The sequence below is a fragment of the Dasypus novemcinctus genome, chromosome 25, assembly GCF_030445035.2.
Source record: "Dasypus novemcinctus isolate mDasNov1 chromosome 25, mDasNov1.1.hap2, whole genome shotgun sequence".
Classification (NCBI taxonomy): Eukaryota; Metazoa; Chordata; class Mammalia; order Cingulata; family Dasypodidae; genus Dasypus; species Dasypus novemcinctus.
Genome location: NC_080697.1, coordinates 57,949,951 through 57,972,510, shown reverse-complemented (window position 1 = coordinate 57,972,510; position 22,560 = coordinate 57,949,951). Strand labels below are relative to the sequence as shown.

The window sequence follows — 22,560 nt, the reverse complement described above, 5'->3', positions numbered from 1 at the left end:
ATCATCATTAACTCAACAATAAATTCAGATATCAGGCAGATAGAGATGTGTGATAAATGGAGCTGTTAGACCAGAGAGGCATCAAAGTGACACTGAAGGCAACAAATGAATCATTCTTCCCACCACATTGTACATGTGTTCTGTTTCCACAAGTTGGCTAATTCTCCTAACAGACCAGTATAAACATGGACATAAAATACTTCCATTCTCCAGAGACTGTACTAGATATCCACTATTTGCCAACCTGGGCTTTGCCATTTTGCAAACTCAGCAATAGCACATTTTTCCTTCAGATACCTGCGGTCAGTACATCCTGTCCGGTGGATGACGGGGCAGGAGAGGCCTAGGCTCCTGCGGGGGCTCGCAGGCGTGGAGGGCGCAGGGCGGAGAAACCACCACGGAGACGAGGTGAGCATGCAGGTCTAATTTATTAAGGGAAGTACATGTGTTTATATAGGGTTATGGGGGAGTGAGCAGGGGACTGATTGGCTGTGGCCAAAGGGGGATTGGATTGGCGGTGGCGAGCAGTTGGTGGGGGGAAGAGGCAGATTCTAGGTTGGTGAAGGGGAGGCACCGGCGGGAAAGGGGAACGGGGCTGGGAGTGATTGGTAGGGACTAGTTCCTTGCCTTTTATGGTGCGGCTTGTGCTGCGGCTTGACAGTGCGGGAGGGGGATGTGAGCGTAGGCAGCTCCTGCTGGCTATCAGCAAGCCTGTGTCGGCTGCCTGGGCGGGGCCGAGGGCAGTGCGCCCGTTCCATGGCTGAGGGCAGTTCACCCGTTCCAGCCGCCCTACACCCGAGTGGTGGGCTGCGCATATCCCCCACTGGGTGCGGCTATGCTTGCCAGCCAGACTTCAGCCTGCCTCACCTCATCTCCCCCTCTCTTTTTGTTTATGGCCAATGTGGCTGCAGCTATTAGTTTCCGCTGATTTTGGGTATCTCGGAGAGACAGCAGAATGCGGCGCACACCATAGAAGACGAGGAAAAGAAGAATACAAAGGAGTCCAATAGACCCATATGCGATGAGGGAAGACGGGGAGAATAAACTAGCCAGTTTAAGCATAAAGGTGCCAGAGGTGTTGTCGGCGCCAGTTGCGGTCAGGAAAAGGTCTCCCCTGGTGGAGGGGGTGAATATAAGGGCATTTTGATAGAGGTCGGGGACCAGATCTCCGGTGCTGGTAGTTGTATTAGACCCTGTGGTGTTAGGGAAAAAGGTGAATAGGAGAGCATCTGGAGGGGGGGTAAGTGAAACGTTGAATGTAACAGATCGGAGCACTTCCTTCGGGTTGCACGGTAGCTGCAGAGAACAGTTAGTATGATAAATCTTGGGGTAGGTAGGGCTTTCGGGGGTGAGGAAAAGAAAGCCAGGAGGGTGACGGACTGCAGCCCACACGGGTCGTGAAGTGGGCAGGGCGGTGGCTGCGGAGAGAAGGAGGATTAGTAGGGCTACAAGGTTGATGGGCTGGTTAGGCAGGAGGGGAGTTTGTGCTCGGACTCGGCGATAGAGATTGAGGAGCAGTTGTTCTTCTGTTGGAGGAATTGGGTCGTCCAGAACGAAGCGCATCATCTGGTGGGTCAGGTGCCTCAGTCGTCGGCGTTCCCTCCTTGTCAGGCGCTGGGTCTGCGGGTGCAGGGCGGATGTTGCATCCCGGGATCCAGATGGGCTGGGGGGCATCATCTGGGAAAACACAAGCAAACCCTCTCCCTTGGGTGAGGAGGGGGCAGGGCCCCCTCCAAGTATTGCTTTCTGGGTCTTTCCAATAAACAAAGGGGGCTTGTGTGGGCGGGTAGGAGGGCCCCCAGTGCCTATGGAGGGCGGATAGTCCCTCTTTGTCAAAGGTGAGTATATTGAGGAATATTAAGGATGCAGTGACTAGGTCACTTGGTTGAACTTGGGGAAGCATTTCTTTCTCTTTTTGAATTTGTATTTTGAGCCAGCGGTGAAACGCTCTCAACTATAGCCTGTCCTTGAGGGTTATAGGGGATCCCAAAGTGATGAGTAATATTGTAAAGTCGTAGGAAGGCGGTAAAGGAGGTGCTGCGATAGGCTGGCCCGTTGTCAGTTTTTACGTCCCATGGAACTCCCATGAAGAGAATAGCCTGGCGCAATGCCTTAATGCAATGCTTGGCAGTCTCTCCCACAAGGGGTACTGTGTAACACATGCCAGAGAAGGTGTCAATGGCTACATGCATATATTTGAGGCGCCCGAAGGATGGGACATGTGTGACATCCAATTGCCATCTCAAATTGGGCTTGAGCCCGCGGGGATTAACCCCCTGTGGCTGCCAAGGGGCAGAAAGGGGGCACAGGTTTTACAGCTGTGCACCAAGTGTTTGCAGGTTTCAGTGGGCAGGCCCAATAGGTGACGAATGAGGTTGCCGAGAAGTGAAACCTGGCGTGCAGCGTTTTGGCCTGGTTGACTGTATCTCCAGTGGGCTGGGCAGTAGATATGGAAACTGCCCGATCGGCTGTCTCGTTCCCCGAAGTGAGGGGGCCGGGCAGGCCAGAGTGACTCCTGATATGTGCAATGTACCAGGGAGCCTGGCGGTGTTCAAGGAGACGTTGCAGGCTGGCAAGGGCTTCGTCGATGGGCATAGAGCCGGGAAGAAGGTGGAGAGTGCTAGGACCCGACAGACTTGGAGGGTATATAGACTGTCAGTGAAGATGTTGACTGGCTGAGCTGGAAGGTATGCAGGGCAAGGCATACAGCCAGTAATTCTCCCACCTGCACAGAATGCGGGTTGATGTGGGTGAAAACCTTGGGCTCTAACACGGCAGGTTGGTAAACAACCATGGCGAATTTGGTGGTGGAAGCGTCTGTGAACACAGTGGTGACAAACAGGATAGGATTGGAAGTAGGGAAGGGGTGGAAGGAGCTCTGAAAGGGGAGCTTGGTGATTCCTTGAAGTAACTTATGGATGGGGTAGTGATTGTCAAAGTTACCCGAGAACCCTTCTAGTAGGACCTGCATGTCTTCATTATCTCGTATGAGGAGGTTGGTTTGCTTGGCGTCTAGCGGCCAGATGATGGTGGCAGGTTTGACCTCAAAGGTATGGATAGCTAGGGTGATTAAGTCCGAGGCTAAACTGATCCATAACCTGACAGCAGGGCAGATCTTACGCAGCCTGCTCCTGGCTGGATGGAGCCAGAGCAGCGGGCCAGTCTGCCAGAGGACTCCAGTGGGTGTATCTCGAGTGGGCAGGATCAAAGCCAGCAAAGGCAGGCTGGGGTCGAACCTGTGCAGGCAGCACTTGTCTAATGCCTTGTTAATGGCCTGAATTGCAGCCCTGGCCTCTGGGGTGAGCCTGATACACCGTGTTAGGGCGGAGGCTGGGCCCGAGTCTGATTGCAAAAGGGCAAAGAGTGGCTGGAGCTGGGCCATGGTGATAGGCAGAGTGGAGCGAACCCAATTAATATTACCACAGAGTTGTTGCAGTTCAGTGAGGGAGAGGCGCTCTGGGACAGCGAGCTGCGGAACTGCTGGTGTGACATACCTGTCAATTTGGAAGCCCAGAAATGTGAATGGCGGTTCAACCCGGACCTTTTCGGGCTGGATGGTAAGACCTATGTCAGCAAGGTTAGTTCGCAGCATGCCGAGAACTATTTGGAGCTTCTCTGCCTCCTCGCATGCTACGAGGTTATTATCCATATAGTGAATAATGCGTGCCCAAGGCCATAGTGGCATGACAGCGCAATCAACATAGCGCTGACAAATGGCAGGGCTGTTGCGCATGCCTTGAGGGAGTATCCTCCACTGGTATCTATCAGAGGCACCTGAGTGGTTAGGGAGGGGTACCGTGAAGGCGAAGCGCTGGCAGTCCTGCGGATGGAGTGGGATAGAGAAAAAGCAGTCCTTAATGTCAATGGTGGCCACATGGAAATGGCACGGAACGGCTACGGGGTGTGGGAGGCCAGGTTGGGGCGACCCCATAGGCAAGATATGCTTGTTAATTTTGCGGAGGTCGTGGAGGAGCCGGTACTTGCCAGTGGATTTTTTCTGAATAACAAAAACTGGGGAGTTGTACAGACTTGTGGAAGGTTCAATGTGACCAGCCTTGAGTTGCTCACTTACGAGCGCTCTGAGGGCGGCAAGTTTATGGGAAGGTAAAGGCCACTGCTCCACCCAGATAGGCTCCTCAGTATCCCATTGCAGAGGAGTGGGTGCAGGAGGTGTTAAACGAGCAGTGGCGCAAGTTATTGGGAGGGCTGCGTGGTGATGACAGCTCCGCAGGCCTCTAGGACATCTCGGCCCCATAGTATTTGGTCAATGGTGGTCAGGAATAGCAGTTTAAAGGTACCGCAGCGTCCCTCGGAATCTTCCCATTCTATAGGGAGAGAGGCTCGGAGAGAGGGGGACGTGCCAGTGGCCCCGACCACTGAAGGCCCATCTTGGACTGCCCATTGGGTGGCATAGTGGGCAGGGAAACAGGATACCTCAGCCCCGGAATCGAGCGTGCCTTGGTACCAGCGGTTGTTAATTTTAAAGCTTCGGAGGGGCTTCTCGAGGGAGACGGGCACGGTCCACGTTATGGTTTGGGGCCGGGCATCAGCTGGGGGCGTGCCTCTTGGGCGCGGGGCTGAGGCCTGCCCCTGGTGGAGTTTAAAGGCTGCGGCGCGCTGTTAGAGTGGCAGTCTCGGGCGCAGTGATAACCCTTGCCACAACGGGGGCAGGGTGTGGGAGGCCACCGGCGGGGTGGCTGCTGAGGTGGAAATGGCGGGGGGGGGGGGGGGAGAGTGGCCGTGGGAGCAGGCAGCCTGGGCGCCTCAGGGCACTCTCTGGCAAAGTGCCCAGTATTGCCGCATTTAAAGCAGCCTGCATTCAGCGCCATGGCGGCCGAAAAGGCCTGTGTGAGCGCAGCAGTATGCATATCTAGGCCACTGCAGGCTAGAACCCAGTCATGAATTGCCTTCTCTCTGATGGGAACAATGGCCTGCTTACAGATGGGGTTGGCGCCTTGCAAGATGAGCTCTTGGGCAAGGGCTGTCTGGGCTTGAGGGTCTGCGACTTTGTGCTCACAGGCTTGGAGGACACGGGAGACGAAGGCGGAGAAGTCCTCGTCCTTGCCTTGTGTGAGCTTGGTGAAATTGTCAGCTTTAATAGCGGAACATGAGCGAAATGCTCAGAGGGCAATATCGTGCAGCTGAAGCCAGAAGCCGGCTGGGGCGCGCTGGTAGACTACATGGTTGCCGAATTGGCCAGAGCCGGTGAAGGCGTCTGCCGGGATCTGTACGTCGGTTGCGGCGTTGGTTGCAATTTGTTTTTCTGCCTCAGCATGAAAGTGGGCTCTCCAATCTATAAACTGGCTGGGGGTGAGGGTACCCCGAGCCAAGGAGGTCCAGTCATAAGAGATGCAGAAGTTTGTGGAAATCTCTTCCAACATCTGCATAGCATATGGGCTCCCCAACCCGTCTTCCTTGACTGCCTTTCTAAGGCGTCTAATGTCCTCTGGGTCATGGGGATACCAGGGGAGTGGGCGCTGCAGGGAGGGAGTGACATTCATGGGGAAGCAGGAGACGGGAGGGGGTAGGGTGCTCAGGGGAGCGCCACCGGCCGGCGGGGGCGCCTGTGCTGGGGCGGGAGTGAAAGGGTTGGTGCTCATGGTAGCGGGGCGCTGAGGGAGGGCCACCATTGGCACCCAGGGATTGGGCGGAGGACCAGCCCAAGGGTCTGAGGGGGGGGTGCCCAAGCGGATGCGGGCACAGGGCCAGCCGGGGCACAAAATGGCCGCTCAGACTCACAAGATGGCGGACCAGGTGCGCGCGCACCGAAGGCATCACAAAATGGCTGCTTGGGCTCATAAAATGGCCGACCTGACCCATGCGCATTGGTAGCGTCAGAGGGCCAGCCTGCTCTTCCGCCCTCGACAGGGAGGGGCGGGTAGAGGGAGGTCACCGCCCTATGGGGCGGGTTTGGTTCCTCCTCAAACAACTTCCTCCTTTCTGGCGGGGAAGAAGGAGGAAGTTCGCCTTCTTGGCGGGGCTTAAGGTTGGTTTGCTTGGGCGGGCCTAGGTCAAGCGCATTGTTAAGCTGCTCGACAAGAGACTCCGTGTCAGAGTCCTGGTCCGAGTCGGAGCCAGACCCGGGGCAAGAGGGAGATGCCTTTCCCTCCTTATGGCGCAACTGAGAGGACAGAACCTGGATGTGGGGGAGTGAGAGCCCTGGAGGCAGGAGCAGATGGTAATCAGCGTAGGCACAAGGCGGGGGGGGGTGGGAAATGCTTCCCTTCGTGCTCCATGGCATTGGTGACCCGGTCGATAAGGCGTTCATAAGTACCGGGGTCCCAAAGGTGGCAAGTTGTGAGCCAAGGGTTAAAAGGAAGGAGAAGGTCCCAATAAACTTGCAGTCGGCGAACTGAAACTTTGCACTTGTGGGTGTCTAAGAGTCCAGCAAGGGCACGGACTTGGGGCGCTTGGCGAGATGACAGCCTACCGCCCATTTTAGGCCTAGGGAGCCGGAAGGGTTGGGGCCCTACCTAGCGAGCGCAGCGATCGGGTAGTGGCGGCTACCGGGGGTCTCTGATAGGGCGGCGAGCAGGAGGCACCCTACTCAGCGGTAAAGGAAAATGGCGACGACAAAGGCAATGAGAAGGGAGGTAAGGAGGCAGAGAAAGATGGTGGTCGGAGCAGTCAAGCGCGAAAGTGAGGGGCAGTAGTGGTGTAATATGGAGAGGACGGCAAGGAGGATGATCGGGAGAAGGAGAAAGACGGGGAAAAGGGAAAGAAGAGCAGGGTTCATGGGCAGGGAGGGGCCAGCAAGTTATGGAGCGAGGCGGAGTAGGGCCTTACCCGTTCACGGCGGGCAGTGCCCCATGTGGGGCGCCAGTTGCAGTCAGTACGTCCTGTCTGGTGGATGACGGGGCAGGAGAGGCCTAGGCTCCTGCAGGGGCTCGCAGGCGTGGAGGGCGCATGGGGCGGAGAAACCACCACGAAGATGAGGTGAGCACGCAGGTCTAATTTATTAAGGGAAGTACATGTGTTTATATAGGGTTATGGGGGAGTGAGCAGGGGACTGATTGGCTGTGGCCAAAGGGGGATTGGATTGGCAGTGGCAAGCAGTTGGTGGGGGGAAGAGGCAGATTCTAGGTTGGTGAAGGGGCGGCACCGGTGGGAAAGGGGAACGGGGCTGGGAGTGATTGGTAGGGACTAGTTCCTTGCCTTTTATGGTGCAGCTTGTGCTGCAGCTTGACAGTGCGGGAGGGGGGATGTGAGTGTAGGCAGCTTCTGCTGGCTATCAGCAAGCCAGTGTCGGTTGCCTGGGTGGGGCTGAGGGCAGTGCGCCCGTTCCATGGCTGAGGGCAGTTCACCCGTTCCAGCCACCCTACACTCGAGTGGTGGGCTGCGCATATCTCCCACTGGGCGCAGCTATGCTTGCCAGCCAGACTTCAGCCTGCCTCACCTCAGATACCAGAGACCCTAACGCTTCTCAAGACTTCTTTCTCTGTATTTTTTACTCTCCCTGTAGTGATAATATAGCCTGTGCATAAATTCAAACTCATTCTATATCTAAGATTGCCTAGAAAATCAATTGAGAAGTATAAAATCTATAGGCTTTGGATATTCAGGAAGAATGCAAAACAAATGTGTGAAGCTTGCCTGGAATGTGGGGGGTTCATGTTAAAAGTTTACCTGGAATGTGGAGGATATGTGTTAATTCAAGCTTACCTGGAGGAAATCATCTATCTAATGCTCAGATAAAACACTTGAGGAAACTAACAAAAAGTCCTTTTGCATATAAGCACCATTTCACTCCCCACTCTTACACCCTCCATGTAAAAGGGACCCAAAAATTCTATTCAGGGTTTGGTTTTTATCAGGATAATAGCCCTCCAAGTTGGCCAGTCAAAATAAATCTTCCTTCTCAGAATTCTCATGTCCTGGCCTTTGATACTGCATACACTCAACTTCTATCTGCTACAACATCTCTAGGGGCTCATCCGGGATATGCTGAGAAGGTTAGAGGTGGCAATGGTTGATAGCCCCTCACAGATGTCTCCAAAGAGGTTGGAATGGCCTGGGTGAAATGCAGCCCTGGGTGCGCCAGACTTCCCTTTAGTCAAGAAAGAGGTTGTGGACTCTGCCAGAGCACTCCCAGAGAAATTGGAGGCACAAGAGCATTCAAGACACTCTGAGAATGAAGCAAAGAGTTCTGCACACCAGATGGATAAGACTCCTTGGGGGCATAGTGCAGGAAAAGCCTAACCCTGAAAAAATTTAGAGGGGGCTTGATCAGCTCTCAAAAGGAGCAAGGCCCCATTACTTCTGAGAAAAAGGGAGGAAGGTAACTTCTCTAGGTCCTAGAAAGGAAAAGGGGGTGGTTGTGTGCATGTGATTATAGAGAATGAGTGAGACACAGAAATATATTTCTGTGGGTTGAGTGCGGAGTCCCGATCTATGGTTCTGTGGCAACCTCATCTGGTCAAGGGTGACCCTGGGGGCCTCTCTGCAAAGGGACACTCTTCCAAGTTGGGTATTTGTGCAGACCCACTATGGCTAAGAGGCTCCTTAAGTTCCTGGGAAGGATGTGACCAGAAATGGATGATGTGTAAGATTGAATGTTGTGCAGCATCAGCATGGGATGGAAACATGGAAACACACAAAGTAGGACCCCATTAGGTTTTATGCTGAAAAACTTCCCCCATGCATTCCATGGAGACATATATGACATAAAGTTCCAGTCAGGAAAGCTTAGAATGCTTTCTGAATTAGAATGGCCAACTTTCAGCATGGGCTGGACCCAGAAGGACATTTTAGACCCCCAGATCATCCATAAATTCCACAACATAGTAACAGGAAAACCAGGGCACCCAGACCAGTTCTCATACATTGATGCCTGGCAAGATGTCATGAGTCAAAATCCACCCTGGTTAGGGAAGTGTACAACTAAAGAAGCCACAATTTGCCTAATATAGGCTGCGCAAGAGTTAATTTTATGGCTTCTTGCATTAGCATTGTTGCAGCTGCTACTGCTTGCAGGCATGAGGGCCATCCCTGTGCTACAGTGTCCAGTTGTTTGGAGAGCGAAGCTAGAGGTCTTTGCCAGGAACCGAGGTATTTGGTGAGTACTCCTACTGTGATGCTTTGGTAGTTATGAACATAAAGTAGAATGGTCTACTGAGTTCTGGAAGCATGAGGTTCAGTGCTTCCATTACAGCTTGTTTGAGAGCAGTGGAAACATTTTTCTATGGGCTTTCCCTGAGCAGGGATTCATGATCTCCCCACTTTGCAGCTCATATAAAGGGTGAATGAGGACCATAAAATTGGGGTTCCAATTTTGGCAGAATCCAGCTGCTCTCAGAGTGGGAGACAAGGAGCAAACAGGCAGTGAGCATTGCTCAATCACAGAATACTTGTGCTACAAATATTAGCTGCAACTGTAGTTCAAAACTACCGTGGGAACACACACTTGGGGAAAACCCATCTTAAAGTAGTGTTAGAAAGATTCTTCTACATCCCAAGTCTAGCTGCTATCACCCATGCCACATGCCAGTGGTGCATGACGTGTGCAAAAAATAACCCTTGCCAGGGACCCATGGGAGCTCCAGGAGTCCAAGGAATCAGCAGTATGCCCCTCAAATATCTAGTAGTTGATTTTACAGAAATGCCACGATCCAGAAGCTATAAATATCTCCTAGTCCTCATTTGCACCTTTTCTGGCTGGGGGAAAACCTTCCCCACTCGAACAGAAAAAGCTGAAGAAGTAGCCAAAGTTCTCCTCAGGGAAATCATTCCTTGGTATGGGCTACCCTTCTCAAAGGCTCTGACAATGGCACCGCCTCTGTCTCCTAAATCACTCAAAAGATTGCACAGCGCATCTGAGGAACCTGCACACTGCTGACTGCCCTCAAAGCTCAGGGAAAGTGCAGCAAATGAACCATCCAATAAAAACTTATCTTGCCAAGATTTGCCAAGAAACTGGGCTAACATGGGTGCAAGTACTCCTGAGGGCTCTCCTCCAAGTTTGGGCCAGCCCAAGCTGATAGCTAAACCTAACTCCTTATATAATCCTCTTTGGGAGGCCCCCCCCACCCCTTAGTCTGAAATATAGAGGGAGATCTCAGAGAAAGAGGAAACTTATCAATAGCTGAGCAAATGATCAGCTTAGGAAAACCTACAAAACTTGCATCACTGGATCCAAGAAAGGGCCCCCATTAGTTTAAGCAGCTCCATAAACTTGTACAAGCCAGGAGATGCAATCTGGGTCAAAGATTGGAAATCAGCACCACTAACCCCTCAATGGCAAGGACTCTGTCTTGTCATTTTATCCACCCCCAGTGCAGTTAAAGTAGCTGAAATCACCCTGTGGATACAGTATAGCTGAGTCAAGCAGGCTGCTCCAGAATCCTGGACCTGAATTCCAGATACCCAAACTCATCTTGCAAAAGTACAAAACACCAAGCCCTGCTCCAGTCACACCTGGAAGCTGACTTGGCCATGCACGGCTGAAGGTTGAGGACAGAACATTGAGTTCTGCTCCAATCACACCCCAGAAGCTGATTGGTCTACACACAGCCAAAGAATAAGAACCTGATTTAATCCCAGTTACAATGCTCATTCTGTTATTTTCCCTACTCCCAGCCCTGACCTTCCCTTGGTCCCAGGTCAGAACCACAGTGTGTAAACAATGTATCCAAGAAGTGTGAATGGGGCCATGTCAATACCACATTGATATATCATGGCCATTACACCTGCAAGGGCCATATAACCACCTGCCAGGTTCAGGGAGTCTCCTCTAGTGTCTGTCACGTATCCAGCCAAATAACCTGCTATGACCCCAAACCCCTAGCAGTCTCCTGTAAATGGGAAATAAAAGTGTTTAATCAAAATGGGGAGCTACTTAACTCCACTCCAGTCACTAGCTGGAACCACCGAGTTTCCCTCCTGTTTGATGCATGCCAAGTTATAGACTCCAGGATACCATGGAACAACAAATGTGGAGGGCTGAGCTGGGAGCAGAAATATACTCATAACAATAAGTATTTGTGCACTCCAGAAATGAAAAGTGCAGTCCAAGGGGGTCCATCTGGTGCAAATACAGTGGTACATACTACTGGTCCTGTGTGAACTGGGCCACCTGGACACAGACAAAACTAAACAAACAGCCACCTTCATAAAAGGTATGGCCCCGGCTAAGTGTACACATGGTCCCTATAACCCCTTAAATTTCACCATCCTTAATCCTGAATCCTGGCAGATTCAAGGAGTTGAAAAGGACCTCTGCATTGTTGGTAGAAAAATAAACCCAGGAGCATAAATCTGGGTTGGGTATCAGGAACACCCACTCACAAGTAAAGCCCACTCTGTGTTCCACTTCTTCTATGAAGAAATGGAAAAGCCATTTTCCATTCCACAAGAGGCAAGAAACCTCTTCATAAACCTAGCTGAAGTAATAGGGGCAGCCTTAAATGTCTCCTTGTGCTATGTATGTGGAGATACGAATATGGGAGACCAATGGCCCTGGGAAACTAGAGAATATAATTACAGCCAACCATTTAATGAAACTGGCCTCCTGGTTATCCCCCAAGATAGTATGTGGCCCTTACAAACTTCTGTCATTGGAAAATATTGTGCTTCAAGAGCCTGTCTACACTCCTCTATATCTGTTGGAAACCTAACATGTACAGAGGGAAAATTCCAAAATTATACCACTAATAAAACAGAGCCTTGGGGAACATGGAATGAATCTGACATCATTTCATAAATTGTACTTTCCCCAAATTAATCAGTGTTGAACTCCACTGTGAAGGGTCCCTTTACAGCCCCAAATTGTCCATACTGGATTTGTGGAAAGGTTGCATTCTTAGAACTTCCCCCAAACTGGTGTGGTACTTGTATGCTAAGTACAATAAAACCCTCCTTCTTCCTCATTCCCTTAGCAGAAGGGAAAGAGCTAAGCCAGCCGGTATATCAAAACATAAAGGAAAAAAGGGCTGTCATTAACTGGGGAGGTGAAGAATGGCCCCCTGAGTGTATAATCTAATACTATGAGCCAGCAACTTGGGCAGAGAATGTCTTATGGTGTTATTGAACCCCTATCTGTATGCTAACGTGAATCATCCACTTACAAGCCATGGTAGAAATAATACCTAATGAAACAGCCCATGCTCTAAACTTACTAGCTGAATAGCAAACTAAATTCAGAAATGCTATCTGTCAAAACTGACTCACTCTAGACTATCTCCTGGCAGAATTTTCCATAAGGAAAATTCAATCTCTATTACTGCTGCCTTGAACTAAACAACACTGGAAAGGTTATTGATGAAATTACAAGCAAAATGGTAAAAATTGCTCATGTTCCAGTGCAGACCTGGAGTGGTTGGAATTTAGGTAATCCCTTTGGAAGCTGGCAGACAATATAAGCAATTTCAAACTTCTGCTTTAAATAATTGCCTTTCCCCTAGGAGGATGCACCATACTTCCTTGCCTCCACCCCTTCATCATAAACAGAACACGTGCCCTAATAAATCATATAGTAAAAATGCAGACAGTCAATCTCATGGCTCTATATTATATATAGATATTATATATTACATTATATATATAATATCTATATATAATCACACCAGATCACACCAGAGAGACTCTGACAATAGTGATGCCAATGCTTAATAACCTTAAGCATGCATCAAAGGGGGAAAGTAATATAGCCTGTGCATAAATTCAAACTTATTCTTATATCCAATTATGCCTAGAAAACTAATTGAGAATTATATACTCTATAGGATTTGGATACTCAGGGAGGATGCAAACCAAATGTGTTAAACTTACCTGAAGTGTGGGGGGTTCATGTTAAAAGCTTACCTGGAATGTGGGGGATATGTGTTAATTCAAGCTTAGCTGGAGGAAATAATCTAATACTCAGATAAAACACTTGAGGAAATTAACAAAAAGTCCTTTTGCATATAAGCACCATTTGACTACCCACTGCTACATCCTCTGTGTAAAAGGGACCCAAAAATTCTATTGGGGTTGGTTTTTATCAGCACAAGTGTCCCCTGGGTGTGGCCAGTCAAAATAAATTTTCCCTTTCAGAATACTCATGTCCTGGCCTTCAATACTGCGTTCACCAAACTTCTCTCTTAGGGATCCCTTTTCTCCTAAGAGATACATTGGTTAGTATGGCCCCTCCAGGGACCCTCATCTCCAGAGGCCTCACAGACATACAGATTCTCTTCATCCTCAATGTAAATGGATTAAACTTCCCAGTTAAAATGCAGAGATTACCAGAATGGATAAAGAAATGTGACCCAACTTTATACAGTTTATAAGAGAGTAATCACATAATGAAAGACACAAGTAGGTTAAAAGAGAATGGATGCAAAAAAACAAAAACAGAAACAAAACCCCTGCAAATAGTAACTAATAGAGTGCTGTATAGTTATACTAAAATCAAATCAAATAGACTTAAAGTTTTAAAAAAGTTATTATGCAAGATAAAGATCAGTACATACTGATGGCAGTGACATGACACCATAATTACAAATATATATGCACCTAACAGCAGTACTCAAAAACATATGAAGCAAATTTGAAAGATTTGAAGGGAGAAATAGATTGTTCTACACTAAAAGGAGTAGACTTCAATATACCACTTTCGGTAATTAAAAGAACATTTAGACAGAAGATCAATAAGGAAATAGAAGAGTTCAATGATATGTTAAATCAACTAGAACTAAAAGACATATATAGAACACTTCACCCAAAGCAGCAGAATATACCCTCTTCCATAGAAAGTCTTTCTCCAGATTACAACATATGTTTGGTCACAAAACCAGTCCCAATAAAATTAAATATACAGAATCATACCATATACCATAGATCTTCTCTGACCACAATGTAATGAAGCAAAAAAATCAAGAGTGTGTTATTCAGCCTCGACACATTTGTCAATTTATTTTTTCCAGTCTATTATTGATTTCTAGCTTTATTCCATTATGATCTGAGAAGGTACTTTGTATGCTTTCAATCTTTTTATATTCATTGAGAGCTGCATTGGCTCTAACACGTGGTTTACCCTGGAGAAAGATCCATGGGCCCTTGAGAAAAATTTATAAACTGTTGAGTTTGTATGCAATGTTCTGTAATTTCTGTTAGGTCTAAGTCATTTATCATATTGTTCCAGTTCTCTGTTTCCTTGTTGATCTTCTGTCTAGTTGTTCTGTCTAATGATGTGAGTGGGGTGTTTACTTCTCCAACGATTATTGTAGAGATGTCTACTTCTCCTTTCAGTTTTGCCAGAGTTTGTCTCATGTAGTTTGGGGCACCCTTGTTAGGTGCATAGATATTTATGACTGCTATATCTTCCTTGTGTGTTGTGTCTTTTATTATTAATGTCCTTCTGTATATCTTATAACATTTTTTACATTTAAAGTCTGTTTTGTCTGATATTAGTATTTCTACCCCTACTCTTTTATGGTTACTATTTGCATGGAGTATCTTCTTCTAAACTTTCACTTCAAGCCAGTTTGTTTCCCTGGGTCTAAGGTGAGTTTTTGTAAGCAGCATATGGATGGCTCATTTGGTTTTATCCTTTCTCTCAGCCTGTATCTTTTGACTGGCGATTTTAATCCATTCACATTCAATGAAATAACTGTAAATGCATTATTTACTTCCACCATTTTATTCTTTTGTTTTCTTTGGTTGTATCATATTTCTGTCTGTCTTTTCCTCTTTTGGTTATTCTTTCTCTATTGTTTCTTCTATACTCTCCTCCAGGTCTCACTTGCCTGCCTTTTTATTTCCAGTTCTAAGGCTTCCTGTAATACTTCCTGCAAAGTTTGATTCATTTTTGCAAACTCTCTGAGTTTCTGTTTGTTTGTAAATATTTTATGTTCACATTCATACATGAAGGAAAATTTTGTTGAATAAAGAATTCTCTGCTGGCAGTTTTTCTCTTTCAGTATATTAGCATTAGATCACTGTCTTCTCATCTCCATAGTTTGTGAAGAGAAATCTGTACTAAATCTCACTGGATATCCATTGTACATGATGGTTTGCTTCTCCCTTGCTGTTGTGAGAATTTTCTTTAGAAGTTCACATTCTGAGTAGTATGTGTCTTGGAGTAGGTCTATTTGGATTTATTCTGATTGGGGTATGGTGTATTTCTTGGACATGTAAGTTCATTTCTTTCAGGAGAGTTGGGAAATTTTCAGCTATTATTTCCTCAAATTCTCTTTCTGCCCCCTTTCCCTTCTCTTCTAATAATGGAAATCCCATGACATGTATGTTTTTGAGTTTCATGTTGTCATTCAACTCTCAGAGCCCTGGCTTAATTTTTTTCCATTCTTTTCTCTCTTCTTTTCTTTCTTAAATTTTAGCTGTTCTGTATTTGGTATTATTTATTCCTTCCTCTGTCATTTTGAGTCTGCTGTTGTATGCTTCAAATGTGGTTTTTATTCTCACCTATAGTATCTTTCATTCCCATGAGCTCTCTTACTTTTCTGTTCATGATTTCAAATTCTTTTGTCATTCAGTGTCTTACTCTGCCATTTATTTCTTTAGTCACATTGCCTTTCAACTCACTAATTTGATTTTGGACATTTGTGTTCAGCTTGCCATTTAGTTCTCTCAAATCCTGTGTCTCTTCTGGGGCTTTGATATATTACTTTTCTTGGGCTATGTCCTCTATTTTCTTAACATGACTTAGTTGTTTGTTGATGTATAGACATCTGATTAGGATGTATTACTAGTTTACTCAGATGCTCAATTGCTTTCACTTTGTAGGGATATAGTGGTGCGAGGCTGTGTGTTACCACTACTCTTTGATTCTTGACTTGACCTGGGTTGTCATAATTGTCCCTGCTAATTGCTCAAAATTATGCTCATGACCAAGTTATTGTTTGCAAATGGGCCTTGGGGAGGGAAGCTCTAGATGCTGGAAAAGATCTGTGACTTATTTTTAGTTTTCTCACATGTGCTTCTTTGTCTCACATGTGCTTCTTTGTCTACTATCAAGTGGTACTATTTGCCTGGTCTGAGTGTATTTGTTGCAACACAGACAAGATCAATGTGGTAGAGCTTCCTGCCTGGAGGCTTAGAGCTTTGTGATTCAAACTTTCTCAGTGACAGTTCTCCAGTCTTCTCTGGCAGCCCCCTCCATTATCAGGGGTTGAAAATATTTCCACTCCCTTCTGAGTCCTCAACACTCAATCTCTGTTAGTGGAGGAGGAGATTGGGAGGGTGGTATATCTTTAGCCCCTTGCCAGCTCTAATGCAGAAAATGGTGGAACTCCACCTGGCCTTGAATGGCCCCTGGGACACAGCAGACCAAATTTGTGGGTCAGATGTGAGTCAGTCCTAGGCTGTGTCCCTCTCTCTCCTCTTACCTGGGGTGGTAGATTCCTGGAGCCCCCTCTCTCTGTAGTCAACTTGGATAACATAACTTTAAAATAACACCCATATGTATAAACACACAAACTAGGATTGAAAATGAAACAGAGGAAAGGAAATTTTCTCTGTATATATCAGAAAGTGGTCAATACCAACTGTCTTCATAAAAGTTAGAAACAGCATATTGAGAAAAAGGCAGAGGGAAGCAGATGTGGCTCAAGCAATGGAGCTTTTGCCTACCATGTGGAGGACTTAGGTTCAATCCCTGGGGCCTCCTGGTAAAAAAAGAAGAAGAGAAAGCATGCCTGCATGGTGAGCCAATGCCCACACAAGTGGTTCACACAGCAATATGATGACACATCGAGAGAGAGACAAGAGGAGAGTCAAGGTGACACACAGCAGAAACCAGGAACTGAGGTGGTGCAATAGACAGAGAACCTCTCTCCCCATCAGAGGTCTCCAGGATCAAATCCTGATGAATCCTAGAGGAGAGAAAATGAGAGGAGAGGATAATACAGATAGTAAAAACTGCAGGGCAGGAGGAGGGGAAGGGTGAAAAATTTAAAAATCAATAAATCTTAAAAAAAAGCAAAGAAAGAAGAAGGTAGAGATCCCCAAAATGGACAAAGATAGGATTAGGTAATGCACAAGAGACTGTTGTGAAAATTATAGGCTTCAGCCTGATCTCCTTCCCTTTGTTCTCTAACCCCATTGAAGAAGACAATTCAGACAGTTCCAGGAAAAAAAAAAAAAAAAAAAAACAGCTATGATGGGACAAAACTATGGCTGTACCTTGTGTAAATCCATCAGTTATTTTGGGACTTTTTCTCAGTTCAGATGTTGCTCATGAAGTATACTTTGAAAGCCTCCTTGGAAAGGCATCTCCTGTGAATGGCCACAGCCCAGCATCCAGCCTCCAGCCTCCTAGTTGCTGTGAGACCTCAAGCCAGTCCCATCAGCTCTCGACTTTAGCCTCCACCTCTGCAAAATGGGGTGACCTCTGCCTCAGTATTCTGAAAGATAAAGTGAATTAAGAATTGTGACCATGCTTTGCAGAAACTCTGGGTATTGTAAAAGGAATTTGGTGCAGATGTCTTGGAGTGGCACAACTGCATGAGCGTGGAGCTGAGAAGATCCTGGGAATTCTTTAGGGCTCATTTGGTCTGCCCAGGACTGATAAAGGGCCTTTATAATTTTTCCAAGTTGCACTTTAATCTCCCATCAGATTTTAAGCCTTTCTACCTGAGGAAAGTGAAGTCTAGAAGTAACGGGACATTGACCTAACATGGAATAGCAGCCTCAGCCCAGCCAGTGGCATGGCCTATAGACAGGACATTGCACTGCACACCTCCAGAGAGTTCTGCTTTTAGGTATTTGGAACTAGCTCAGCCCTTCTGCCCAGGGGACAGTGAGCAGGGTGCTAACACAGCAGTGCCACAGAAGGCTTTGGAAACCTGCTTTAAAATGGTAACTAGCCCTCCATGACTTCCACCCTGTGGCAGGAGCTATGCTAAGAATTTCACTGTAATTATCTCTTAATCCTCAAACAAATCCTGCGAGGTACATACTATTAGTATTTAAAAACTATTAGCATGATCCTTATTTTGTGAAATTGGAAATGGAGGCCCAGGGACATTAGGTGTTTGAAATAGCTCAAGTTCACTCATAGGCAATGTTGATTCTTTTTTTAAAATGTAATTTTTTATTTTATTTTCTGAAAAAGACTTAGATTAATTGAATGTTAACCAAAAAATGTAAGGACTTCCCATATGCCCATCTCCTCCCTCCCACACTGAGTAAAATAGATATTTTCCAAAAGAATGAGATATAGGATCAGGTAAAATTGTGGATATCTATTACAAGGATCAATCTTTTTTTAATAATCAAAATTGAACTGCTCCCTACTCTACATCACACAGGAGAAGCACTAGTTGCCTGGGTACCTCCAAGGAGTCCTCTGCAGAGCACATTTCTCCTATTTTAGTCTTTCTGTAAGTTTCTGCTTTACCGAGTCTCTCTTCAACTTGCCTTCCACCACAGCAGCTCTTTTCCAATGTTCTTTGACTCACTCAGCACATTGCTCTTATATTCTCTCTTCCCCCTTCCAAATAAAACAAGTAACTCAGAGCAGTTATGTGTAATAGATTTTAAAAATTGAAGCTTTTATATAATAGGTGGGAATTATGGAACACCACAAAATAGACAACAAAATACAAGTCTGATTGATCCTATCGTCTGATAAATCTCCATCAGCATTTCCAGCCTGGGATTTTGCTCTCTGCTCATGACCAGTCTAGGCACAAAATTACAACCATTCCCTCTTCTCCAGTGGTCATTTCACTACCCTCAAATTCTTCCTCAGTTCTTCTTCAGGGGAAATTATGACTCAGTCCTAAGATTGTTTGGGATGGTACTTCTCTTAGTTAAAGACGGGCCTCTGAACTAGCAAAATTGCCCTGGTTTTCATTCATAATATATATGAGATCATTCCAGTTCTAATTTAGGATGTGAGGAAAAGGAAGAACTTTTTCTCAGGTAGCACCAAGAAAATTCAGATAAGTAAAATCACACATATCTCTGGAATTAGTGAACAGTAGTGGACTCTACAGGGCCTTGGTGAAGTGGTTTCCTGAGAACAGTGCCCATCCCAGGCAGCAGCAAGTTACGGTGAATTCCAAGGGCCACTGAGTGCAGATGGACAGAAGAGGAGGTGGCTGAAATGTGAGAAACTTGACCTGGTCAAGGGAAGCCAGCAAGGCTGTCCTTAGGGTGCTGTCATATGGGATTGACTGGAGACTAGGGAATCCACAGGTGAAATAATTTATTTAGTGTAACAATTCTTCCCTACCCACCCTTCCCCAGTGAGGATGAGAAAACCTTTGCATCAAACACTGCTGGGTCAACAGGATATCTACCTAAAAATGATATATACAGATAATGAACCTCTACTCCACCACACACCATACATATACCAGAGGTGGAGTATAGTCCTAAGTGTAAAAGCTTTTAACCAGCAAAATAGTCATGGTTTTTATTCAAGGTACTGAGATGGTTTCAAATACACAGGAGAAAATCTTCACAACCTCAGAAAGGCAAATATTTCTTAGGAGGAATACACAAAAAAATATTAAAAGAAAAAACATTTATGAACTTTACCAAAATTTAAAATCTAGGCTCCTGAAAATAAAAGGAAAGCCATGGAATGTGAGAAAATATTCTTAGTACAGTTATCAGACAAAGGATTTGTACCTAGAATATATATTATATAATGAAATAATCAAACAAAATAGACTTAGAGTTTTAATTTAGAAAAAAGGCAAATCATTTGGACATTCACAAAAGAGGATATATTAATATAAATATATATTAATATAAAATATATCCTGATATATTATGATATAATGATAAATAAGATGCTTCCCTCTGTTATTAGGGAACATCAAATGTTAAAACCAAAGTGAGATGCCACTACAACAGCTAAACTTAAAAGACTAACAATATCAAGTACAGGGGAGGAGAGATGCAGAGAACTGGAGCTCTTGCTCTGCTGGTGGAGTGGCCCAACTACTGCATCAGAACTGGACAGCAGGGGGTTAATTTCATGAGTCAACTTGGCTGGGCTATGGTGGCCAGTTGTTTGGTCAACCAAACCTTTACTTGGTAGTTATTGTGAGTATTTAACAGATGGACTTCAAACATCCCTCAGTTGATTGCATCTGTGGCTGATTACATGTACCTTTGACAAAGGAGTTAGTGACCTTAAAGGATTACAGCAGTCAGAAAACAGATTGTATCTCTACTTCAGATAGACAATTTCTCCTGGGGAATCAACATCATCTTCAACAAGTTTCCAATTTGCAGCATGTCCTACAAATTCAGATATATCAAAGCCCTTGGATGAATGAATTTGACTAAATTAAAATGGATACCTACCTTACATTGAGTAATTCCAACCCTGGGTATTTCTCCACAATAATGACAATATATATCCACAGAAAGACACGTGCAAGTCTGTTTCTTGCAGCTCCACCAGGGGGCAGAGGCACTCTCACAAAGGCTCTGCTGCACAGGTTTTGGAATCACAGGGTCACAAAGGAAAACCCAAGACTACCTGTAAGGAAGCAGACTGTAAGCAAAATACTTGACCATCCTGTGCTCCATTTCCTTCATTTGTAAGATAGGTAATAGAACCTACTTCAACAGGTGGTTATGAGATTAACTGAATGATGCTTAGGAACAGGTGCTGGAAAGAGGAGGTGCTTAAAAAGCATTTGTCATATTATGGTGGTTATGGTAATGGTGAGGGAGACCAGCTCTGGTGATATAAGTGTGTGGGAAGGAGGCTGGGCAGTGGAAAACTCTTACCCATCATTGTGTTCAGATGTCCCCAGTGTCACCACCACTGATGTTCCTCAATTCAGGGTGACAACTCCTAGCATCACAGAGGCACATCACAGGGTATTTCCTACTAGCTTTTGCTCAGATATGACCTCAAGCTCCCACATGGGGTCTTCACCCTACTCCCTCTCTCTTGTAGCTGCACCCAGAATAAGTGAGCACACTGCACCCTGGAACAACACTGGGCTGTAGGTGAGCATCATCAGGGGTCAAGCAATAGCATGGATGCTCCTGCATTGACCTCATGTAAAAATTAATTTTAAAAAGATCCACACACACTGAGCTCATGACTAAACCTTGATTTGGAGAGAGAAAGACACAAAGTACAACTGTTATTTCCACACCTTCAGGAAGAAACTTGTGCTGCTCTGGTTCTCAGCTGGCAGAGCTCAGAGCAGCAGAGCCTGTAGGGGCTGCTCCCTGAGTCAGGGGCTCAGGCCATTGCACCTTCAGGGTCTGCAGTGGCAGGAGGTTCTCTCCCAAAGGCCTGGGAAAGAAGGGGCATGTCAGGCCCACTGTGGGGCCTGGGAACATGGTCAAGTGAATCATTGGCATGGAGTAGCCCAGGAAGGAATCACTGCCTCCAGGACACCTGAGTCATGGGTCCTATTTGAGCAGGAAGAGGACACTTAACTGGCCACAGGCTGGTCACTCAGGATGTGGGTCTCTCTCTCATTTGGACTGTCATTGGTTTCTTACAACACCCATGCACACTCACTCAGAGACACATGTACTTGCATACATGAGAGCCCAAGGTTTCTACCTTACCAACACCCACCCCTCCATAACACTTATAAACACACACAGATGAGTGTGTAAATGCCACCCAGAACACACTCAGACATGGACACCCTGAAATGCCAACCCCAGAACCCATGAGCTCCTCTCCTAGACCTGCCTCAGTCTCTGCACTGCAGCTGCTGAGCCTCATGTGCACACCCCAGAGCCAGCACCTTTAGCCCCCCAAGGGCTCCTGGAGCCTCTGTTACAAGTGTCTCACCTTATAGGAAAGAGCAGAGGCTGGAAGGGCTGGTCACTTGCTCATGACACCATGGCTTGATAAGGGCACAACTGGGCCTGGAACCCCCCATGTGTGGTCTGGTCCCTCCCCAGAAGCCTCTGGAGCTGAGGAGCTGCCACACTCTGTCCCCTGTCCCGGGCCCCTCCAGGTGGGAACCTCAGCTTTCTTCCTGGTGGCTCAGCTGGCCTCAGGGCCACAGGAGAAAGGGGGAGAGAGTGAGGGTCCTCATGACTGTGGGCCACCTGGACATCAGTGTCCTCAATGGGGGACAGGAGCTGAGCAGGTACCAGCTCCGACTTTATACAGGTAAGAGCAGAGCAGGATCAGAGAGGAATAAACTCCTGAGAAGGGTCTGCTCTAAGGACGCTTGATGTGGGCATTGCTAAGGGTGAAGGAGCCTGTGGGGTTGGATGGCTCAAACCTCCAGTGCTCCTCTGGTCTAGGAATAGCAGCTCCATGTACACACCTGCTGCTCCTGTTTGCTAAAGGCCCATAAACTCTCCTTCCGCTTGAGCTTGACCATTAGCATCTCAAGGGGTACAGCTGAGCACCTTTTGTTGTCTGGACTAGCCTGGAGGACAAACTTCTCCAAAAACACCTTCTGTAGCTGTCTAATCTCTCCTTCATACCATGTCCCTTTCGCTGTCCTTCTCAGCACAGTTACATTCATTTTCTTCTCGAATTCCTAAGTCATAGGTCATGGGAATTCATGCCATTTGTAAGTAGGTTTCCAGATGGGGTGACGGTGCTGCTTCTGTTCTGGCCCTGGACTAGGAGAGGAAAGAGTAGGTCAAAGTGGAGGAGAGAAGTGTGCA

At 46.7% G+C, this 22,560-nt stretch overlaps 1 protein-coding gene across 1 annotated transcript; it reads right to left on the bottom strand.

The window, feature by feature from the left end:
• Nucleotides 1-409: 409 nt before the first annotated feature.
• Nucleotides 410-20,951, bottom strand: LOC131276018 (uncharacterized). The gene is made up of 4 exons (XM_058288022.2): nucleotides 20,260-20,951; nucleotides 18,270-18,427; nucleotides 17,119-17,339; nucleotides 410-1,677 (listed from the first exon to the last, which is right to left on the bottom strand). Exons 3-4 carry the CDS (start codon nucleotides 17,131-17,133, stop codon nucleotides 790-792), a joined length of 903 nt encoding a protein of 300 aa, XP_058144005.1. The 5' UTR covers nucleotides 17,134-17,339; nucleotides 18,270-18,427; nucleotides 20,260-20,951; the 3' UTR covers nucleotides 410-789.
• Between the last annotated feature and the right edge of the window lie 1,609 nt (nucleotides 20,952-22,560).